This window comes from Biomphalaria glabrata, chromosome 9 (assembly GCF_947242115.1).
Source record: "Biomphalaria glabrata chromosome 9, xgBioGlab47.1, whole genome shotgun sequence".
In the NCBI taxonomy this organism is placed as follows: Eukaryota; Metazoa; Mollusca; class Gastropoda; family Planorbidae; genus Biomphalaria; species Biomphalaria glabrata.
In genome coordinates this window covers 41,790,512-41,809,048 of record NC_074719.1, presented here as the reverse complement: position 1 = coordinate 41,809,048, position 18,537 = coordinate 41,790,512, and the positions used below count along the sequence as shown (strand labels likewise).

Here is an 18,537-nt window from a genome sequence, read left to right as displayed (position 1 = left end):
TCTTAGATATGACAGTCTAGACTAGTAATGAGTTATTTTGTTCTTAGATAAGACAGTCATGTCACCTAGACTAGTAATGAGTTATTTCGTTCTTGGATTAGACAGTTCTATCACTTAGACTTCATGAATTAGACATTTGCAAACTAGGCAACTGCGTAGGACCTTTGATTGGTGGGGGCCTCGCACAAGACTCTTACCAATTTTTTTTAGAGAAGAAATAGCGAAACTTGTCCTCACAGTTATTGTTGGAGTACTCTAGGTTTTAATAAAAAGCGAATTTTTTTTTTCTTTTTCGCTGTTTATTTTAATTTTTCCATTTCATTTGGGGGTCAACAAATTCACTTCCCCTGAGGCCTCCAATTATCTAAGGCCGGCCCTGCGTATACTTAGTAATGAATTACTTCGTCTCTAGATAATACATCCATATTACATAGACTCAAATTCCAAATAATGTTGATGAAGCTTAAAACTAGATAGACTGCCTAACTGTGGTAATGGAAAACATCTTTCTCTCTCTCTCTCTCTCTCGTAATATATTTTTCTTTCTTGTAACATCTCTTTTATTCTCTTCTATCTTTCTTCTTCTTTATCTTTGTTTGGCACTTTTTTTTACTCTTCCCTGTTTCCTCATTTTTCTTCTTTCAATCTCTCTTCCTTCTCTATTTCTATCTTTTATTCTCTCTTTCTTTCTCCTTCTCTGTTTTTAAAATGTCTCTCTCTCTACTCTTGCCGTATCTGTTTCTTTCTCTCTCTCCATTGCTCTCGCACTCTTCCTTTCTCTTTCTTTTTATCTCTTTTCCTCTTTTTCTTTTCATTCATTTCTTCTCCTCCGCCCCCCTCCCCCTCTTATTTATTTTTTTGTCTCTTACAGTCTCGCTCTCTCTAAGAAAAAAAATTTGGGGAACACTGAGATATAGAACAATAGAAAACAGAACAAGATAAAGTAATCATTAACATACATCTCTGTCAATGGCGATCAAATATGAGTAGGCCTATGTCACTCAGACTAAGACCACAAAACATCTAGACGTTACAATAAATGTTATTTTAAAATCCATTTAGAGATAAAAATGCTTTGAAGTCATAAAATTAATAAAAGAAATTTTAAAAATCAATAAAACCATAAAACTAAAATGCTATTTAACTGTGTTTAGACTTGTTTCAAGACGCATTACAAACGAAGAGATTAGAGACTAGCAATGATGACCTGCTAACTATTGTAAAAAAAAAACGCAAAAATAAAACTCTATGGCCATATTACAGTGTATTCGGGGCTTGCAAAGACCTTCCTTCAAGGAACAGTACCAGGAAAAAGAAGAAGAGGCAGACAGAGATAGCGATGGGAAGACAACATAAAAGAATGGACGGGTCTGCCATTGAAAAAAGTTCTATCCAAAGCACAAGACAGAAAGGAATGGACAGGCCTGCGAAATCTCGGTCTCCAAATCTTGTGCCAGACTAAGGGATAGTGGAAGGAGTAGACGCTATAGAGGAGTGATGCCCAACCTTCTTCAGCCCGCGGGCCAAATAAATTTCCCACACTCTTGTCGCGGGCCACATCATTGCGAAAATGGAAAAGCAATAGAGCAGACTACGTTTTGATTAGAAACAAGTTTTATCCAACATTAATTCTATAGCAATTAGTTGGATGTTTCAAACTTCTGAATGACAGGCTGCAATGCAAATACTCCATTAAAACAGATATACTTTATGTATTCTGTACAAAACAAAATGTGTCCATTTTTCTATTTATTGCTTTCACTTAAAACCAAGTTTTTGTTCAGCATTCCCATTTATTCAACACTCCAATGTTGACCAGCAAGCTACCAATCACGGCGCTACCAAAAGAAGTCAACTACAAATGGCAAGGACACGATTCGGTTATTTTTTTATCATATATTTTACATTCCCAATTACTGTATTGTGGGGAGAAGTTCTGAAAGGCCGGTTAGACCTGCATCGCGGGCCGGATGTGGCCCGCGGCTCGTATTTTGGGCATCACTGCTTTAGAGCATTTGACTATTATTAATGTATGCGTCCTCAGTTTGGGGACACCATCCCCCTCCCCAACCAAAAAAAAAAATTAAATCGAGAAAAACAAAAAAAGTGCAGTGAAATGTTTGACAAAGAGTTATAAAATAAATATATCTATTTGTGATCGATTCTTAAATGGAAAGAATAGAGATTTGCTAGGAAAAAAAAAACACTTACCTTTAGGAAAACAAATAAAATTTCCTTTGCCGTTATAACCTTCGGGACACTGGCATTTCTCGTTTATGCAGGTCGGTGGACCTTTGGAACATTTTCTGAAGCCTTCTTCACAGACAACTCCGGCAACTGGACAAAACGAAAGAGAGATAGTAAGAAATAAATGTCCTCATCTGGAAATGTTTTGTTAGTTCCAAATACTAGAAAATATTCATAAACGTCCATACTTATTTTTTTGGCTCATTTTGTTGAATGTAATTTGCCATAATAGTTTGTCGTAATGGCCAAAACCTATAGATGCATAAATACGTAATATGCCATTATCAATTTTATGATTCTAAAATTGACCAGTGCCTAGTTTTAATAAAGTGGTAAAGTAGTTCTTTAACATTTTAGAATTTAAGTGAAGGTTTCAAACCCTTCCCACCCCCACCCTAAAAAAAGGGAATACCAAGTTCGATGTGCGTTCCCGGGGAGAGGGGGAATCACCCATAGTCTTCAGTTGTTATTACAAGTATTTATTTTTCAAATGACAGCGGCTATTAAATGAATATGAAACAATGGCGGCATTCTTCTTTCTTGAAGACATGGACACAGTCCAGAAGACAATGCATAGTAAATTTGACTTTAATATTAAGAGCATTTCTCCCTCTTATTGCAGAAATATCATTTTAAAGCTGATAAAAATCATAAGGTTTAGCTCGGAGCTGAAGCGCAGTAACCCACGTAAAAATGGCGGTCGCTTCATTCGCATCGCAATACAGGACGATACGTTCCTTTACTTTAATTACTAGTATCTTGTAAAAAGGAAAAAAAAAGACAAAAATATTTTTAAGGGGAAGAACTTCGCCCTTAAAACTATATCTATCAATAATGTACACGTAATTTCCCTTATTCGATATCATTAATCAATTAATTTAGTATTTTTTTTAAATTTAAATTAGGTACCAGAAAAAAAATCACATAAGGTATCAATTTGATTGGAGAATGTGTAAGTGAAAAGTTAACAATTATTTATGGGGACTTAGTCTAGCCATATCTGTCAATACTAAAGGATTACTTTCCCATGTTGGTATCAATAAAAAAAAGAAGTAATTCCCTGTAATTAACTGACTAATTGGTTACTTATTTTATTATTATATTCATGTTTTTTCTATGCCAATGAATATTTATGCGAATTTTGAACTTGATCCGAGAATGGGTGAGAGACACAGTGAGTTGATATAAGCTTTGTAAAAATATGATTTTTATTGCCATTTATGTATTATTTATTGCCCTCAATTTTTTTAAGTCCATTCTTTCTTTTTTTTTTTCTCACATTCATAGCCCGACTTGCAAAAATGTCGTCAAGACTCGGTAGCTAATTAATGTAGTTCCAAACAGCTAGTACAACTAGTCAGGTTTTTTTGAGCATTAAATTCATAATTATAGAAATTGACTAAAACTGGCTTCTTTTAAAAACAAACCTAAACATAACTTTATATCCAAATATAAACATCTTTAAATTTAATGTAGATGAACGTAGAAACCATAGACATATACATAAATTGTAGAAACAAAAAAAAAAGGGACATAACAAAATTATTCGTTTATATAGCCAAAATGTGAAAGAATAAAAGATTATTTCGCTCTCAGCCAACTAATGTATATTTAATTAAGAAAAAAAGGAATACTTTTTTACACTGCCTCATTGTGTGTACGTTATACCCTCATGCTCCCATGAATAATTTTACTCAAAATATATAAGATTCTAGTTTGGTGATAAAGATTCAGACTTGCAAACATTAAAAGATTGTGGTCTAGACTAGAATACTTCATGTAGTTGGAACTATGGTATGGAATATTCCAATTTGGCGATATAATATTGATGCGTGCGTAATAAAAAAACAAACAAATGAGGTATTAGATACATAGATATTATTATTACAAATTAAATTAAGTCCAGGAAAGTAACTGGCAGCAGATGGCATAGAGGAAAGTAGCTGGCAGCAGACGGCATAGAGGAAAGTAGCTGGCAGCAGACGGCATAGAGGAAAGTAGCTGGCAGCAGACGGCATAGAGGAAAGTAGCTGGCAGCAGACGGCATAGAGGAAAGTAGCTGGCCGCAGACGGCATAGAGGAAAGTAGCTGGCAGCAGACGGCATAGAGGAAAGTAGCTGGCAGCAGACGGCATAGAGGAAAGTAGCTGGCAGCAGACGGCATAGAGGAAAGCAGCTGGCAGCAGACGGCATAGAGGAAAGTAGCTGGCAGCAGACGGCATAGAGGAAAGTAGCTGGCAGCAGACGGCATAGAGGAAAGTAGCTGGCAGCAGACGGCATAGAGGAAAGTAACTGGCAGCAGACGGCATAGAGGAAAGTAGCTGGCAGCAGACGGCATAGAGGAAAGTAGCTGGCAGCAGACGGCATAGAGGAAAGTAGCTGGCAGCAGACGGCATAGAGGAAAGTAGCTGGCAGCAGACGGCATAGAGGAAAGTAGCTGGCAGCAGACGGCATAGAGGAAAGTAGCTGGCAGCAGACGGCATAGAGGAAAGCAGCTGGCAGCAGACGGCATAGAGGAAAGTAGCTGGCAGCAGACGGCATAGAGGAAAGTAGCTGGCAGCAGACGGCATAGAGGAAAGTAGCTGGCAGCAGACGGCATAGAGGAAAGTAACTGGCAGCAGACGGCATAGAGGAAAGTAGCTGGCAGCAGACGGCATAGAGGAAAGTAGCTGGCAGCAGACGGCATAGAGGAAAGTAGCTGGCAGCAGACGGCATAGAGGAAAGTAGCTGGCAGCAGACGGCATAGAGGAAAGTAGCTGGCAGCAGACGGCATAGAGGAAAGTAACTGGCAGCAGACGGCATAGAGGAAAGTAGCTGGCAGCAGACGGCATAGAGGAAAGTAGCTGGCAGCAGACGGCATAGAGGAAAGTAACTGGCAGCAGACGGCATAGAGGAAAGTAGCTGGCAGCAGACGGCATAGAGGAAAGTAGCTGGCCGCAGACTGCATAGAGGAAAGTAACTGGCAGCAGACGGCATAGAGGAAAGTAGCTGGCAGCAGACGGCATAGAGGAAAGTAGCTGGCAGCAGACGGCATAGAGGAAAGTAGCTGGCAGCAGACGGCATAGAGGAAAGTAGCTGGCAGCAGACGGCATAGAGGAAAGTAGCTGGCAGCAGACGGCATAGAGGAAAGTAGCTGGCAGCAGACGGCATAGAGGAAAGTAGCTGGCAGCAGACGGCATAGAGGAAAGTAGCTGGCAGCAGACGGCATAGAGGAAAGTAGCTGGCAGCAGACGGCATAGAGGAAAGCAGCTGGCAGCAGACGGCATAGAGGAAAGTAGCTGGCAGCAGACGGCATAGAGGAAAGTAGCTGGCAGCAGACGGCATAGAGGAAAGTAACTGGCAGCAGACGGCATAGAGGAAAGTAGCTGGCAGCAGACGGCATAGAGGAAAGTAGCTGGCAGCAGACGGCATAGAGGAAAGTAGCTGGCAGCAGACGGCATAGAGGAAAGTAGCTGGCAGCAGACGGCATAGAGGAAAGTAGCTGGCAGCAGACGGCATAGAGGAAAGTAGCTGGCAGCAGACGGCATAGAGGAAAGTAACTGGCAGCAGACGGCATAGAGGAAAGTAGCTGGCAGCAGACGGCATAGAGGAAAGTAGTTGGCCGCAGACTGCATAGAGGAAAGTAGCTGGCAGCAGACGGCATAGAGGAAAGTAGCTGGCAGCAGACGGCATAGAGGAAAGTAGCTGGCAGCAGACGGCATAGAGGAAGAGTTGTCGCAAAGGTTGCGGGACACATATGTTAGGCCCAAAGAAAAGCCAGAATTTAAAAAAGAAAATGAAATAGACCCCTTGGTGGACAACGGCTTTGTCTGTTTTAGATGTGGCAAAATATGTTGGTCGCAACTAGGTTTACATGGTCACGTGGATTTCTGCGCATTATTTTAAGGAATCGAAGACAAAGTCTTAAATAAGTGTATTCTTTATAGTCTTTGCTAGAGCCTACAGATCTTCACAATATTGCTCCAAAATCAAACCAGGCCCTGCATAGATAGATTTATTAGGTTTTGTTGTTTTGTTTTTGTTTTTTCTTTTTTTTTTCTTTTTTCCAAAGGGAACATATTGTTATAACTTTGCAATGCGCACCGCCTTCCAGGCTAGTGCTAGAAGGTGCGCACTGTGATAGACTAGACCAAAAAAGATGTCAACATTAGAAAAAGAACGATTTCCGCCCAAGTAGAGAGGCCAATATGGAGAGACTGTGCCTAAGAGAAGATGTTGTTTTGTGTACCTGTGATGTCCTGTAAATAAACAGCTATGTCTCGTTGAGTTGCCTCACTTAAGTTATTACATTATCAACTGGCTTTTGTAGTTGAGTCTAAATTACAACATGTGCTCGAGTTACCATCTTGACAAGTGTGTTATTGATTCCAGTTTGTACACATAGGGAGGAGGGACATAAAATGTGTTGATCATATCAGAGGTGTTAGTCTCAAGTCTACGTGCTGGGTAACTGGAGCTCTGAGTTGGGGGCTGACATTTTTGTTGTTAGACTTTTACTAGCCACTGATGTAAGAACATGAGTGAGTGCAGGAAAGAGATATAGAATAGAATGGGCAACGTGGGTTCACGAACTTGTTATAAGCGAAGAGAGAAAAATGTATCCATTTCTGATGCTAAGGAATCTCAACTGTTAATGAAATTTACGCTCGTAGTAAAAATATTTTTAAAACTTTTTTAGAAGCTGTTTATTTTTATATTTAAAAAAAAAACTTTATTCAAATCTTAACTTTGTGGAAACAAAAACCTAAAAAATCTGGGTGGGTGGACACGGATCTTGAAAACGGCTATAATGATTTTCATAGAAATTTGACAATTGCTGTATATCGTGTGGGGAAAGAATTAGTAGCTCGTGAGAGGAAGCTGTAGTTTGTACGTATATAATATTCAAAGTAAAACAACAAAAAAAAAGAAAGAAATTTCAATTTTACAAGAGAACGAGAAAATATTGTTCTTGAGCGGACTTAACGTCTTTGGGTATGTCAGACAGCGGTATGGCTGATGTGGTACAAGGAAGAATGACTATGGAGCAGTTTCCCCGGTGTTTTCGGCCTTCAGCCTCGTTTCTAGCCCGTTTCTAGCCCGAGCGTTTTCGGCCTTCAGCCTCGTTTCTAGCCCGAGCGTCTTCGGATACGAGCCATCGGTATAAGGATGTACAAATGTACACCTGCTTTGATCTTTCCCAGACAGAAGTTAGTTCAGGCAAGCAGATGGAGGCAAACTTCCGTGGGTCTTAGGTTCCAAGTGTCTTAGACTCAAGTCTTGAGACAAAGTCGAAAAGAAGACATCAATCCAAAAACAAAAAGTTTCCCCTTTTCAGACCTTGTGGTCTATAGGTCATTGGAGTCTGTGGCCTACGGTTAACGAGGGTGTCATGTGTCCAGCACAACGACCAACCGCCTTTACTTTTCCCCAACTGATGTCAGGTACCCATTAGAGCTGGGTAGACGATGCGCCCAAGGATGCCGAAATAAAAATCCTAGTCTTCACCAGGATTCGAACCCGGGACCCCCAGTTCAGAAGCCAAGCGCTTTACCGCTCAGCCACCGCGCCTCCACCAATCCGAAATAGAATTCGTTATTTTGTACAACAAATCATGGGACAAGTTTTAACAATGGCTTCACTACGGTTTATAAATCAATAGACATCTCATTAAAAAAAAAAGAAAAGAAATTGAGTTGATATGTACACACAAGCTCGTAGGTCGCCCCTGTTTGTACTTCCTACCAGCACATTCGTTTTTTTTGGTTATATCTAGTGCAGTGGCGTAGGAGGGTACCCGTAGGCCCGGATTAAGGAATGCGAAGTTGGGCCCCCCTCTTATAGTGTGACTGAACCCAAACTGGTCTCTACTGTATCTAATGAGAGAGTACGTTTCAAGGAAAACAAACTTCTACACAAGACAGTACACATGGTACACCTGTACCTCGCGGGGTAACAGAGAACAATTTCCTCAAGTTTTAGATCTGTCTTGTCCTGTCCTGTCCTGTCTTGTCTTGTCCTGTCTTGGATTGTGTCTGTTGTCTTACACTACTTTACTTATACTAATGTGATTCCGAACTCATCCAAGAGACACAACAATTAACTATAGCATACTTGATAAAACTTGTGAAGACCTCAACTGATGTTTATTTAAAGATGGGGGTGATTGTTTTGTCTCTCTATCCGTCGTTTCAATTAGCAGTCTGTTCACTATACATCTTGCTACAAGCCCTAGCCATGTTCTTCTCCTATCATGTATTTTGTCTGCGTCACTACATTTACCGTCTCTAATAACAATGCACAATATATTTATTTACAAGACTGACATAATCTCTAAAACTAAGCTAAGTCTCTGAAGATTATTTGAAGGGCCAATGTCATTGGTCAACCATATAACAAATCATCAGATATTCTGAATGTGCATTGGTCGCCACCTGAAGTCTTCCCACAACGCTGTTTTGCATAAGCTTTATCTAGTTAGGTGAATAGGTTTCTTAAAGCACCTTTGTAAAGAAATCAATGTTCAACCTACTGGGTAGATAGTCGAATGTGATCACAATCTCGGTGCCCATGCACAAAATGTTTGTAACTTCGAATAATTGGAAGACATATTGTCTATATGTGGATGATTCGTATATATTCACGTATGTTTTAAAGATTAGATTTGATATCATTCTAAGGAAATGTGCGTATGAATATCCATTGTAACCGACTGTAAATATTATGTATATCTTACATTTACTGTTTACTCATACAATTTATACAAACAATTGAACTAATCAATATTCATTGTAATATTAAAGAAATAAATAACACTTGAACAAAACAAAAGCAAATATTATACCTCATATAGAACATTTTCACAATGAGTAGACTTAGAAGTATGTATTGTTATTATTATTATTATTAAATTAAAAATGGAACACATTAAATTTAAATTAAACGCTGTACTGACAATTTAAGAGTTATCTTCCTTTAATAGATTACATACTTCAGTAATAAGATTTACATGGATATATTATTTTGCTTGGACACCAGAAATGGAATTTTAGAAAAATGAACATGATTTAATTGAAAATAATGTAATAATGTGATGCATTTCAAACTCTTATAGTCAGCGCATTTCCTCACATAACTCCGTTTGGGCCCCTAGTGTTCCTTGGCCCGGGCGCAATGGACCCCTTCGCGCCTTGGTTGCTACGCCTCAGATCTAGTGGTAGCGACCATTGGGTAATTGCCCCAATGTTTAATTGTGTGTGGTGTATGTGTCATCTGTGCTATAGAAATCACCAAAGAATTTAGTGAACCTGCAAATACATATTTGGACTTTGAGCCTGCACGAATCGATACTGTGAACTGATTCTACCTCTTTCCAGAAACCGGAAAGTCACAGAACAAACACGCGTCAATGATAATCATCCAATCAAGGACAAAATCAAAGAAAGTCACAAACGTCAGTTTCTAGAAGGTCATCGTGAATAAAATATTTAGAATAGAAGTTTCTAGGATTCTGGAAAATACGGTTTAAAAAGATGCCTGAGAAATATCCTAAAAATACACTGGTACGACAAAGTAGAAAACACCAAACTGTGGGAGATTAGTGGACAGAAAAAATATAGAGGTGCAGATCTTAGAGAAGAAGTGGAGATGGATTGGTCACACCCTTAGAAAAGATACCAGCAACAGAGCTAGGCAGGCCTTCAAGTGGAATCCCCAGGGAACAAGACGCAGAGGAAGACCAAAAAGAACATGGCGACGCAGTGTACTTGAAGAAGCCGAGAGGACCGGGAAGAGCTGGGAAACCATAAAAAAAAAGCTAGCAAGAGACCGTGGAGAGTGGCGTGTTTTTGTCGAGGCCCTATGTTCCATGAGGAACCCAAAGGAATGAGGATGATGATGAAGTTAGTCGGAGTCTTTGCAATGCAACTGGTGTCTTGTTGTTGTACTGAGACAGTTGTGGTTCCACTAGTCGAAGTTAAAGTTGTATTAGTAGAAACTTGAATAGTATCAAGATCATGGGCGTAGCCAGGATTTTTTTTCGGGGGGGGTTGGGGGGGGGATTTTTTTCTCTCCCCCCCCCCCCCCCGCGAAATTTTTTTTATATGTATTTATGTATGTGTGTACATAATCTTTATTGCATTCTGAACCTTCATTCTTTCGGAAGACGTTTATTGTGCCCTAGAATAGGTTCTTCCATGAGTTAGTGGAAAAATTGTAGATTCCTCGCCACTACTAGCAAGGGGTCTGGGGGAGCGCTAGGAGCCCCGCCGTCAAGCACTATTTCTGATATTGAAAGCCAACAAAATGCATATTCTGAGGTATCTACAGTGCATTTCCCATTTTTATTAAAAAGTTTTATTTTAAAAACCTAATGTGCTATTCTTACTAACTTAGACCCTCCCGCGCCATTCGGAGCATTTGACGTCAAGCTGTTTCCATAAAAATCTGTCACTGGTAATGTCTGAAGCCTCTTCCCACCTGCCAATGAATGAGTGGCGTGAAGTTGTACTAGGATATCATTGCAACTCTTCTTATGCGTAATTCGTTTTGTCGGAGAACCTCATGCGTCGCTCTCTCACAATCTTACTAAAGGGTCGACTCCCAGTTCGGCATAGGATTTCCTTGATTTAAACCCGATCTCTATAACTGACTCCTAAAATCTGTCTTAGCCATCTTTGTTGAGCCACATTTAGTGTTTTTCAATTTCGGCAGATGACTATTCACTGCAGTTTATTAAGGGAGCCCTGCCACTGGTAAAAATGTGTAACCTCTCTTGAATAAGCTCTTGGAATTAAGTGACTGTAGTTTGCTTTAGATTTTATATCGAAAAGAGAAGTTTTATCGTCAAAATCATCTGTTGGGGGTTGAGTGCGTAATTTACTTTTTTTCTTCAACTGAAGATGTATTTTTTAGCCTCAAACCCCCCTGGTGGGGGGTTTAAACTCAAAACCCCTTTGGCTACGCTTAAAGATTTTAGAGTGAGTAATTTGCTTTTATTTATATTGAAGAAGTATTTTTTAGCTTCAAACTCCACTGGAGGGGAGTTTAAACTCAAAACCCTTTTGACTACACTCATAACATTTTGAGTGTATAATTTGCATTGTTTTTATTATTAAAGAGGTATTTTTTACCTGAAGTGGGGTTTAAACTCAAAGTTAAGTCAAAACCCATTTAGCTACGCTCATAACATTTTGAGCTTTTTTTTTATATTGAAGAGGGGGTTTATCGTAAATTTTGGAGGGGGGTTTAAAACCAAAATCTTCCTTAACTGTGCTCTTGGAATTAGGGGATTTTCGTTTGCATTTTTTTTTGTTTTGTTTTATAGAAGAGGGGGAGTTAACTGCAAAAACCCCAAGTAGGGGGTTTAAAACTCAAAACCCCTAGTAGGGGGTTTTAAACTCAAAACCCCCTGGTAGGGGGTTTTAAACTCAAAACTCCATTGGTTGTGCTGGGGCAAGTGATGGTTTAGTATTAAAATATCACCTAAAATAAACAAAATCAAAGCAAAAAATCATTCATTAAATTCCGATTCCCCCCCCCCCCAAGAAGGGGGGGGGGATTTCATTTCCGGGGGGGGGGTTTGAACCCCAAAACCCCCCCCCCTGGCTACGCCCATGATCAAGATATTTAATCAAAGTGTTATTAAATTGAAAATCTACGAATTTGCTTAAATTATAAGTTTGAAGAAGTTTAATAAAAAAGAAAAAAGAACTCAGATGTTTCTTAAGAGTGTTTTCAAGATATATATATATATATATATATAAATATATATATATTATAAAGTAGAATGTGTGGTGTATGTATGGATGTATGTATGTATGGATGTATGTTACTTATAGATATCAAAACCGCTTGACCAATCTTGATAAAACTAGGCAGGAATGTTCCTTGGGTACCAACTGAGACCGTAGTGTATGTATTGTAGCCCTAAAACAAACTTAAGACCCTCAAAAAAAATAAAGTTGTCCGACTCTATTACAGCTATAGTATTTTATGGATCTAGGCCATGTCTACAATGTTGACATGAGAAAAGATAGAAAGGATTTAGACCTAGATCTAATTTTAAGAAATACACTTTGCGCAGATAGTTTTTTACTTTGACACATGAAAATACAAAAGAAGATCCATTGATTTCATTATATAATAAAATTAATCTTCAATTTTGTGTTTCAAAAGCATTTTTTACATTAATTAGTTCCTTATATCTGTGATTACAGATTTCCTGACGAACATTCTTTCATTAGACAATACCGTAATGAATCGCGTACTAAAAATTAATTCGTTTAATTGTTTACTTTATAATCCCATCCCTAGATCTAAAACTCTAATTCAACTCTAAGATGATAAAACTTCTCTTCGCACAGATAGTTTTATACTTTAACACATAAACATATTAATTAAAGTCCATTCATTTCATATTTTGATCAAATAAACATTCAAATTTGGTTTTCTAAAGCTACATTCGTTTACGAAAGCTGCGAAGCCGAGTTAAAGGCCTAGAATGCTAGATCTATATTCATTCATGAATCGCGTACTAAAAATTATTTCGTTTTATTGTTACTTTATAATCCCATTCATTTAACAAAGCTATCGCTCTTTTCGTTTTTAATAGATAAGAATGTATCGACATCGGGTAAACCCATTTTCGCAAACCTAATTTTATTTTCGTAGCGAAAGAGAAATAACGTGAAAGGATCATTAGCTACGTTTAACATACATATAAATCCAATCCACTAGATTATTCTAAAGCATTTTTTACATAAATTAGTTCCTGATATCTACAGATTTCCTGGCGAACATTCTTTCATTAGACATTACCAAATGGTTACACATTAACACATCTCTCTTCTGAGGTCTGAGTCTATTCCTAGGCCTAGGTCTAACTAAAACTCTTACTGAACTCTAAGAAGATAAAACTTCTTTTCGCAAAGATAGTTTTATGCTTTAACACATAAACATACTAATTATTGTCCATTCATTTGATATTTTAATCAAATTAACATTCAAATTTGTTTTTCTAAAGCATTTTTAATACATTCGTTCGCTGTTCGCTAAAGCTGCGTAGCCGTGTTGAGATAGGCCTATATTCATTCATGAAAAAAAGTTCACACATGCGCAGCACAGAACTCTAGATTAGTGTAGATTTAGATCTACGTCTACCTCAAGATCTACTTTATACTTTATACACATGAACATACAAAATTTAGTCTATTCATCTCAAATTTTAATCGAATATATGTAGGCCTACAAGCAAATGTTTTAATTTGAAAAAAAAAATGGATTTAATTAAGCCTATTAGATATTTTGATTTGATACCTTCATTCACACTATTTTTACATTGACACATTCGCTTTACTTATTACATTATTATTTCGTTTAATTGTTTACAAAACACTCTCAGTGACTATATCGACAGTAATGTGCAAATAAAGACCCGCGGGTCGCGGGTAACATATGTCTAGTATATATATATATATATATATATATATGTATATATCCGGCAAAATGATTCTTTTTGTGCCATTATTAATATATAAAATACGAAATGTGTTGAAAGAATGATAATATAATACATCAATAAATAGTTGGCAATAAAGAAACGGAAACCGTCACAGGGCCAACTAGTTACATTCTACATTTTAATTACAAATACCAAAAACATCTTTTCATATATAATTCAAAATCCTGATGACTAACTCGCGGATAGAGATAGATAGATAGATAGATAGATAGATAGATAGATAGATAGATAGATAGATAGATAGATAGATAGAGATAGATAGATAGATAGATAGATAGATAGATAGATAGATAGATAGATAGATGGATAGATAGATAGATAGATAGATAGATAGATAGATAGATAGATAGATAGATAGATAGATAGATAGATAGATAGATAGACATTGAAGACAGTCTAAAGACATACAAAAACTTACGCCCTGAAGTAATTCGTTCAAAACCAGTGGCCTGTTTAATATGTATCCATAGCAACACAAGGGCGGTAAGAAAAAATGAAAATGTACCGACTCTCATGTCGGGAAGTATTCCTTATTCTGATGTGTTCTATTCAAGAAAATATTAATAGATCTTTTGCACCTGAAAACTATTTCTTGATATATAAAAAAGTATTTTTATTTATTTTAGCTATTTTTGTGTGTGTGAAGATTTTCAATCCCCGCCCCCCAGAGACCGTCTAATCTCGACCCAGAGTCCGAGGTGAGCGCGACTGTATCAGCCAAATCCTCCACAGCGAGCGTCGTCCTGTGGGCCAGGTAATATCTGTAGTTACATAAAAACGTTGACTTTAAAATGTTAATGGCTTACCCTGCGATCGTAACTGACAATCAAGTGCAGGGATTTTGATGGCTTTCATTGTTGTTGCTGTTATTGTTTTTTTTTTAAACATCATTTTTGCAGTATGCTGTGATTTCATTCGAAACATCTTTCAGTGATTCTAAATTAATTCTTATAGATACATCTTTAATTTGTATTTACAGAAACAGAGCTACACATAATAAGGCTTGCTTTCGAATCAAAAGATAATGGACTTATGCTGTTATACTCAGACTGTTATGATGGGATTGTGTGCTTTAAAATAGTGTCTGACCAAGCGATCTATGGAGCAGATGATATGTTGTTTTTTCTGTTGTTTTTTTTTTTGTGGCCCACGGTTAACGAGGGTGTCATGTGGCTAGCACATGACCATTAGAACTGGTTGGACTCAGAGGGGCCCTAAAGATCCCGAAACTAAAATTCTCAGATTCGAACCCGCCACCCTCCGGTTCGGAAGCCAGGCACTTTACCCCCCAGCCACAGCGCGTCCTGTGGTTTAAAATTCGATATTGGATTTCCAGAACTATGTTTGATCAACCAAATTACACTTATTGCTGCAGATATTTAAGTGAAGAAACAGAACATAAATCCACTTTACAAAATAAACATTGTGTAATCATCATCGTATAGATATATATGATTTAATTTCAATATTAGATTCACAAAAAAAGTCCCAATATTTTATTTTTTTTGAAAACTGAATTTATTGTCTTCAACTTTTTCAAATACACCTGTTAATCTAAATCACACTCACACTCTGTGTTGAGAACATTAACTATTGGTCTCATTTAGACGTATTTTAATTGACGGTTGTAAAAATACGGTCCAAACTTTGCAAGTTTCAGATCTCTTGGCATAAGTAATGCAGTCTTGTACTATTTAGGTTAGTAAGTTGTCTACAAAATAAATAATGTGTGATATATCTTCTCTGACCAACTGCAATTTTTATCATCAATCATTATCATCAATCAGTGGCCTCTGATATACAGGATATATATAAGATAAGAAGATAAGAAACAGGATTTGTGCATATCTATCTTAATTACCTATTTAATCTTAAAGATTTATGAAAATCAATCAGTAGCCTCTGATACACAGGATTTGTGCATATCTATCTTAAGTGTCTATTTAATCTTACGGATTGATAAAAATCAATCATTATCAATCAGTAGCCTCTGATATACAGGATTTGTGCATATCTATCTTAATTATCTATTTAATCATTTAATCTAAAAGATTTATGAAAATCAATCATCATCAATCAGTAGCCTCTGATACACAGGATTTGTGCATATCTATCTTAATTATCTATTTAATCTTACGGATTTATGAAAATCAATCATCATCAATCAGTAGCCTCTGATACACTAGATTTGTGCATGTTTTGGTTCATTCTCTTCTTGTCTGGATATGTAGCAAGGATCTTTTGCAACCTACTGTTGCACTGATCTATATCCTCCTCCTCGCTATCATTTGAGGGGAGGGGGAGGCTTAGCATTGAATGAGATTCAGCCATATTCTCTGCTAGTTAGTTCTAAACCTTACTTTAATTATCCTGGGTCCGTGGGCTTTCTCCCCACCCAAGTGTGCCTTTTGCGATTGGATTTATGTAAATACATCATCAGCGTCAATCAATAGCCTCTGATCGATAGGATTTGCGTACGTTTATTTCGATCACCAATGATTAGCTTCTAATCGATAACATGTGTGCGAATGAATCATTAGCATGTGTTAATAAATTAAAACGTATTGTTCTCAAATATGGGGCTAGTGATTTAGCGTCTAGAAACCTATTTCTGATTAAACACAATAATATAACAGCACCAATTCATAGTCACCGACTGGGACGAACGAAATGTGTAAGAGGGAAGTGAAAAAGACGTCAGTAGATGGGACATTAATATGTTGATCAATTTGATAGCCACGTGTTTGTTAGTCCTATACATGGGGACTCCGTGATTGAGCGACATGGTGAGATTTAAATTTCATAGGTTGATAGTAGGAGGCGTGTTGGCTGAGTGATGAAGCGCTTTGATTCCGAACCTGGGTCCCGTGTTCAAATCCTGGTGAAAACTGGAATTTTTAATGGACCTCATTCACCAATCGTAAACAAACATCATTTAGCCACGTGATTCTCTATCTCTTCTATACAAATTACGTAATACACTAAGGCTGTCACATGATACGTTTTTTTTTCGTTGTTTTATCAATATTATCACGTGGGTAAATGTTGTTTGTTTAAGATTGGTGAATGAGGTCCATTTCGGGATCTTTAGGGCGACTCTGAGTTCACCCAGCTCAAATGGGTACGTGACATTAGTTGGGGGAAAGTAAAGGCGGTTGGTCGTTGCGCTGGCCACATGGCACCCTCGTTAACTCTGGGCCACCTTTACATCATCTACCCTTTAGACCCAATGGTCTGAAAGGGGAACTACAAAGCTTATATCAGAAGGGTGGGTGAGGTGTCTATTCTGTTCTAGCCAACGATTAAACGAGTGTGTCTTGTGGTCAGCACAATGACAACCTCTTTTAGTTGGATGGACTAACTAGCCTTCATCAGTTTTAATATATGCATTCATCGAGATTTGAACTCGAGACTTCCAGTTATTACGTCTTTCGTGTTAATAATGCACACTCGATACCAATCTAGACCAATAAAATTACAGATGTTTGAGCTTGAGCAATGAAATATTATCACTAAGCCAAAATCATCATAAACCAAACCATATTAGCACATGAAAATGTTTTACAAGTACAGGCTACAAGTCGTAACTGGTTTATACCTATTTCGCAGTAGAACTTTACTTTTAGCACATTTTTGTGAACATTTGTAGTTGTCAGCAAAAAAAAATCCTAAAAACAATATTGCTGCTCCTAGATGATACGACTTAATATACGCTTTAGGCTGCACTTGGATTTTTTCTCTCATATTTTAGTTTCAAGTTAAGTAGGCTAGACGAACATATATACTTTGGTATGTATACATAGAGTAACTTGATGTGTCTTCATTCATGTTTGGAGTCCCTTGTAAAATGTTTGTTTTGTAAAATGTTTGTAAAATGTTTGACATGTTTCGGATGTGCCTTCAGAGTTGAAGATAGTTTACTTCCTAGTCCAAACCTCCCGCAGGACGACGGGGGTTGGGAGTGGGCAGGGTTTGAACCCGAGACCATCGATAAATCCGAACGACAGTCCAACGCACAAACCGGACGACCAGGCAGCCATAGAGGAAGAAAGTGGGATAAAGCGGGAGAGAGGGAGAGAGAGATAGAGGAAGAAAGTGGGATAAAGCGGGAGAGAGGGAGAGAGAGATAGAGGAAGAAAGTGGGATAAAGCGGGAGAGAGGGAGAGAGCGATAGAGGAAGAAAGTGGGATAAAGCGGGAGAGAGGGAGAGAGAGATAGAGGAAGAAAGTGGGATAAAGCGGGAGAGAGGGAGAGAGAGATAGAGGAAGAAAGTGGGATAAAGCGGGAGAGAGGGAGAGAGAGATAGAGGAAGAAAGTGGGATAAAGCGGGAGAGAGGGAGAGAGAGATAGAGGAAGAAAGTGGGATAAAGCGGGAGAGAGGGAGAGAGAGATAGAGGAAGAAAGTGGGATAAAGCGGGAGAGAGGGAGAGAGAGATAGAGGAAGAAAGTGGGATAAAGCGGGAGAGAGGGAGAGAGAGATAGAGGAAGAAAGTGGGATAAAGCGGGAGAGAGGGAGAGAGAGATAGAGGAAGAAAGTGGGATAAAGCGGGAGAGAGGGAGAGAGAGATAGAGGAAGAAAGTGGGATAAAGCGGGAGAGAGGGAGAGAGAGATAGAGGAAGAAAGTGGGATAAAGCGGGAGAGAGGGAGAGAGAGATAGAGGAAGAAAGTGGGATAAAGCGGGAGAGAGGGAGAGAGAGATAGAGGAAGAAAGTGGGATAAAGCGGGAGAGAGGGAGAGAGAGATAGAGGAAGAAAGTGGGATAAAGCGGGAGAGAGGGAGAGAGAGATAGA

The 18,537-nt window shown here is 38.2% G+C and overlaps 1 protein-coding gene across 1 annotated transcript in view; it reads right to left on the bottom strand.

Annotated features, from left to right (window-relative positions):
* LOC106062521 (uncharacterized) overlaps nucleotides 1-14,506 on the bottom strand; it is a 36,494-nt gene extending 21,988 nt beyond the window's left edge. The window contains exons 1-2 of the mRNA XM_056042329.1: nucleotides 14,165-14,506; nucleotides 2,212-2,337 (exon numbers count right to left, since the gene is read on the bottom strand). Of these exons, the coding sequence (XP_055898304.1) occupies nucleotides 2,212-2,337; nucleotides 14,165-14,261 (223 nt within the window). The 5' untranslated portion in view covers nucleotides 14,262-14,506. The remainder of the gene's footprint in view (nucleotides 1-2,211; nucleotides 2,338-14,164) is intronic.
* Between the last annotated feature and the right edge of the window lie 4,031 nt (nucleotides 14,507-18,537).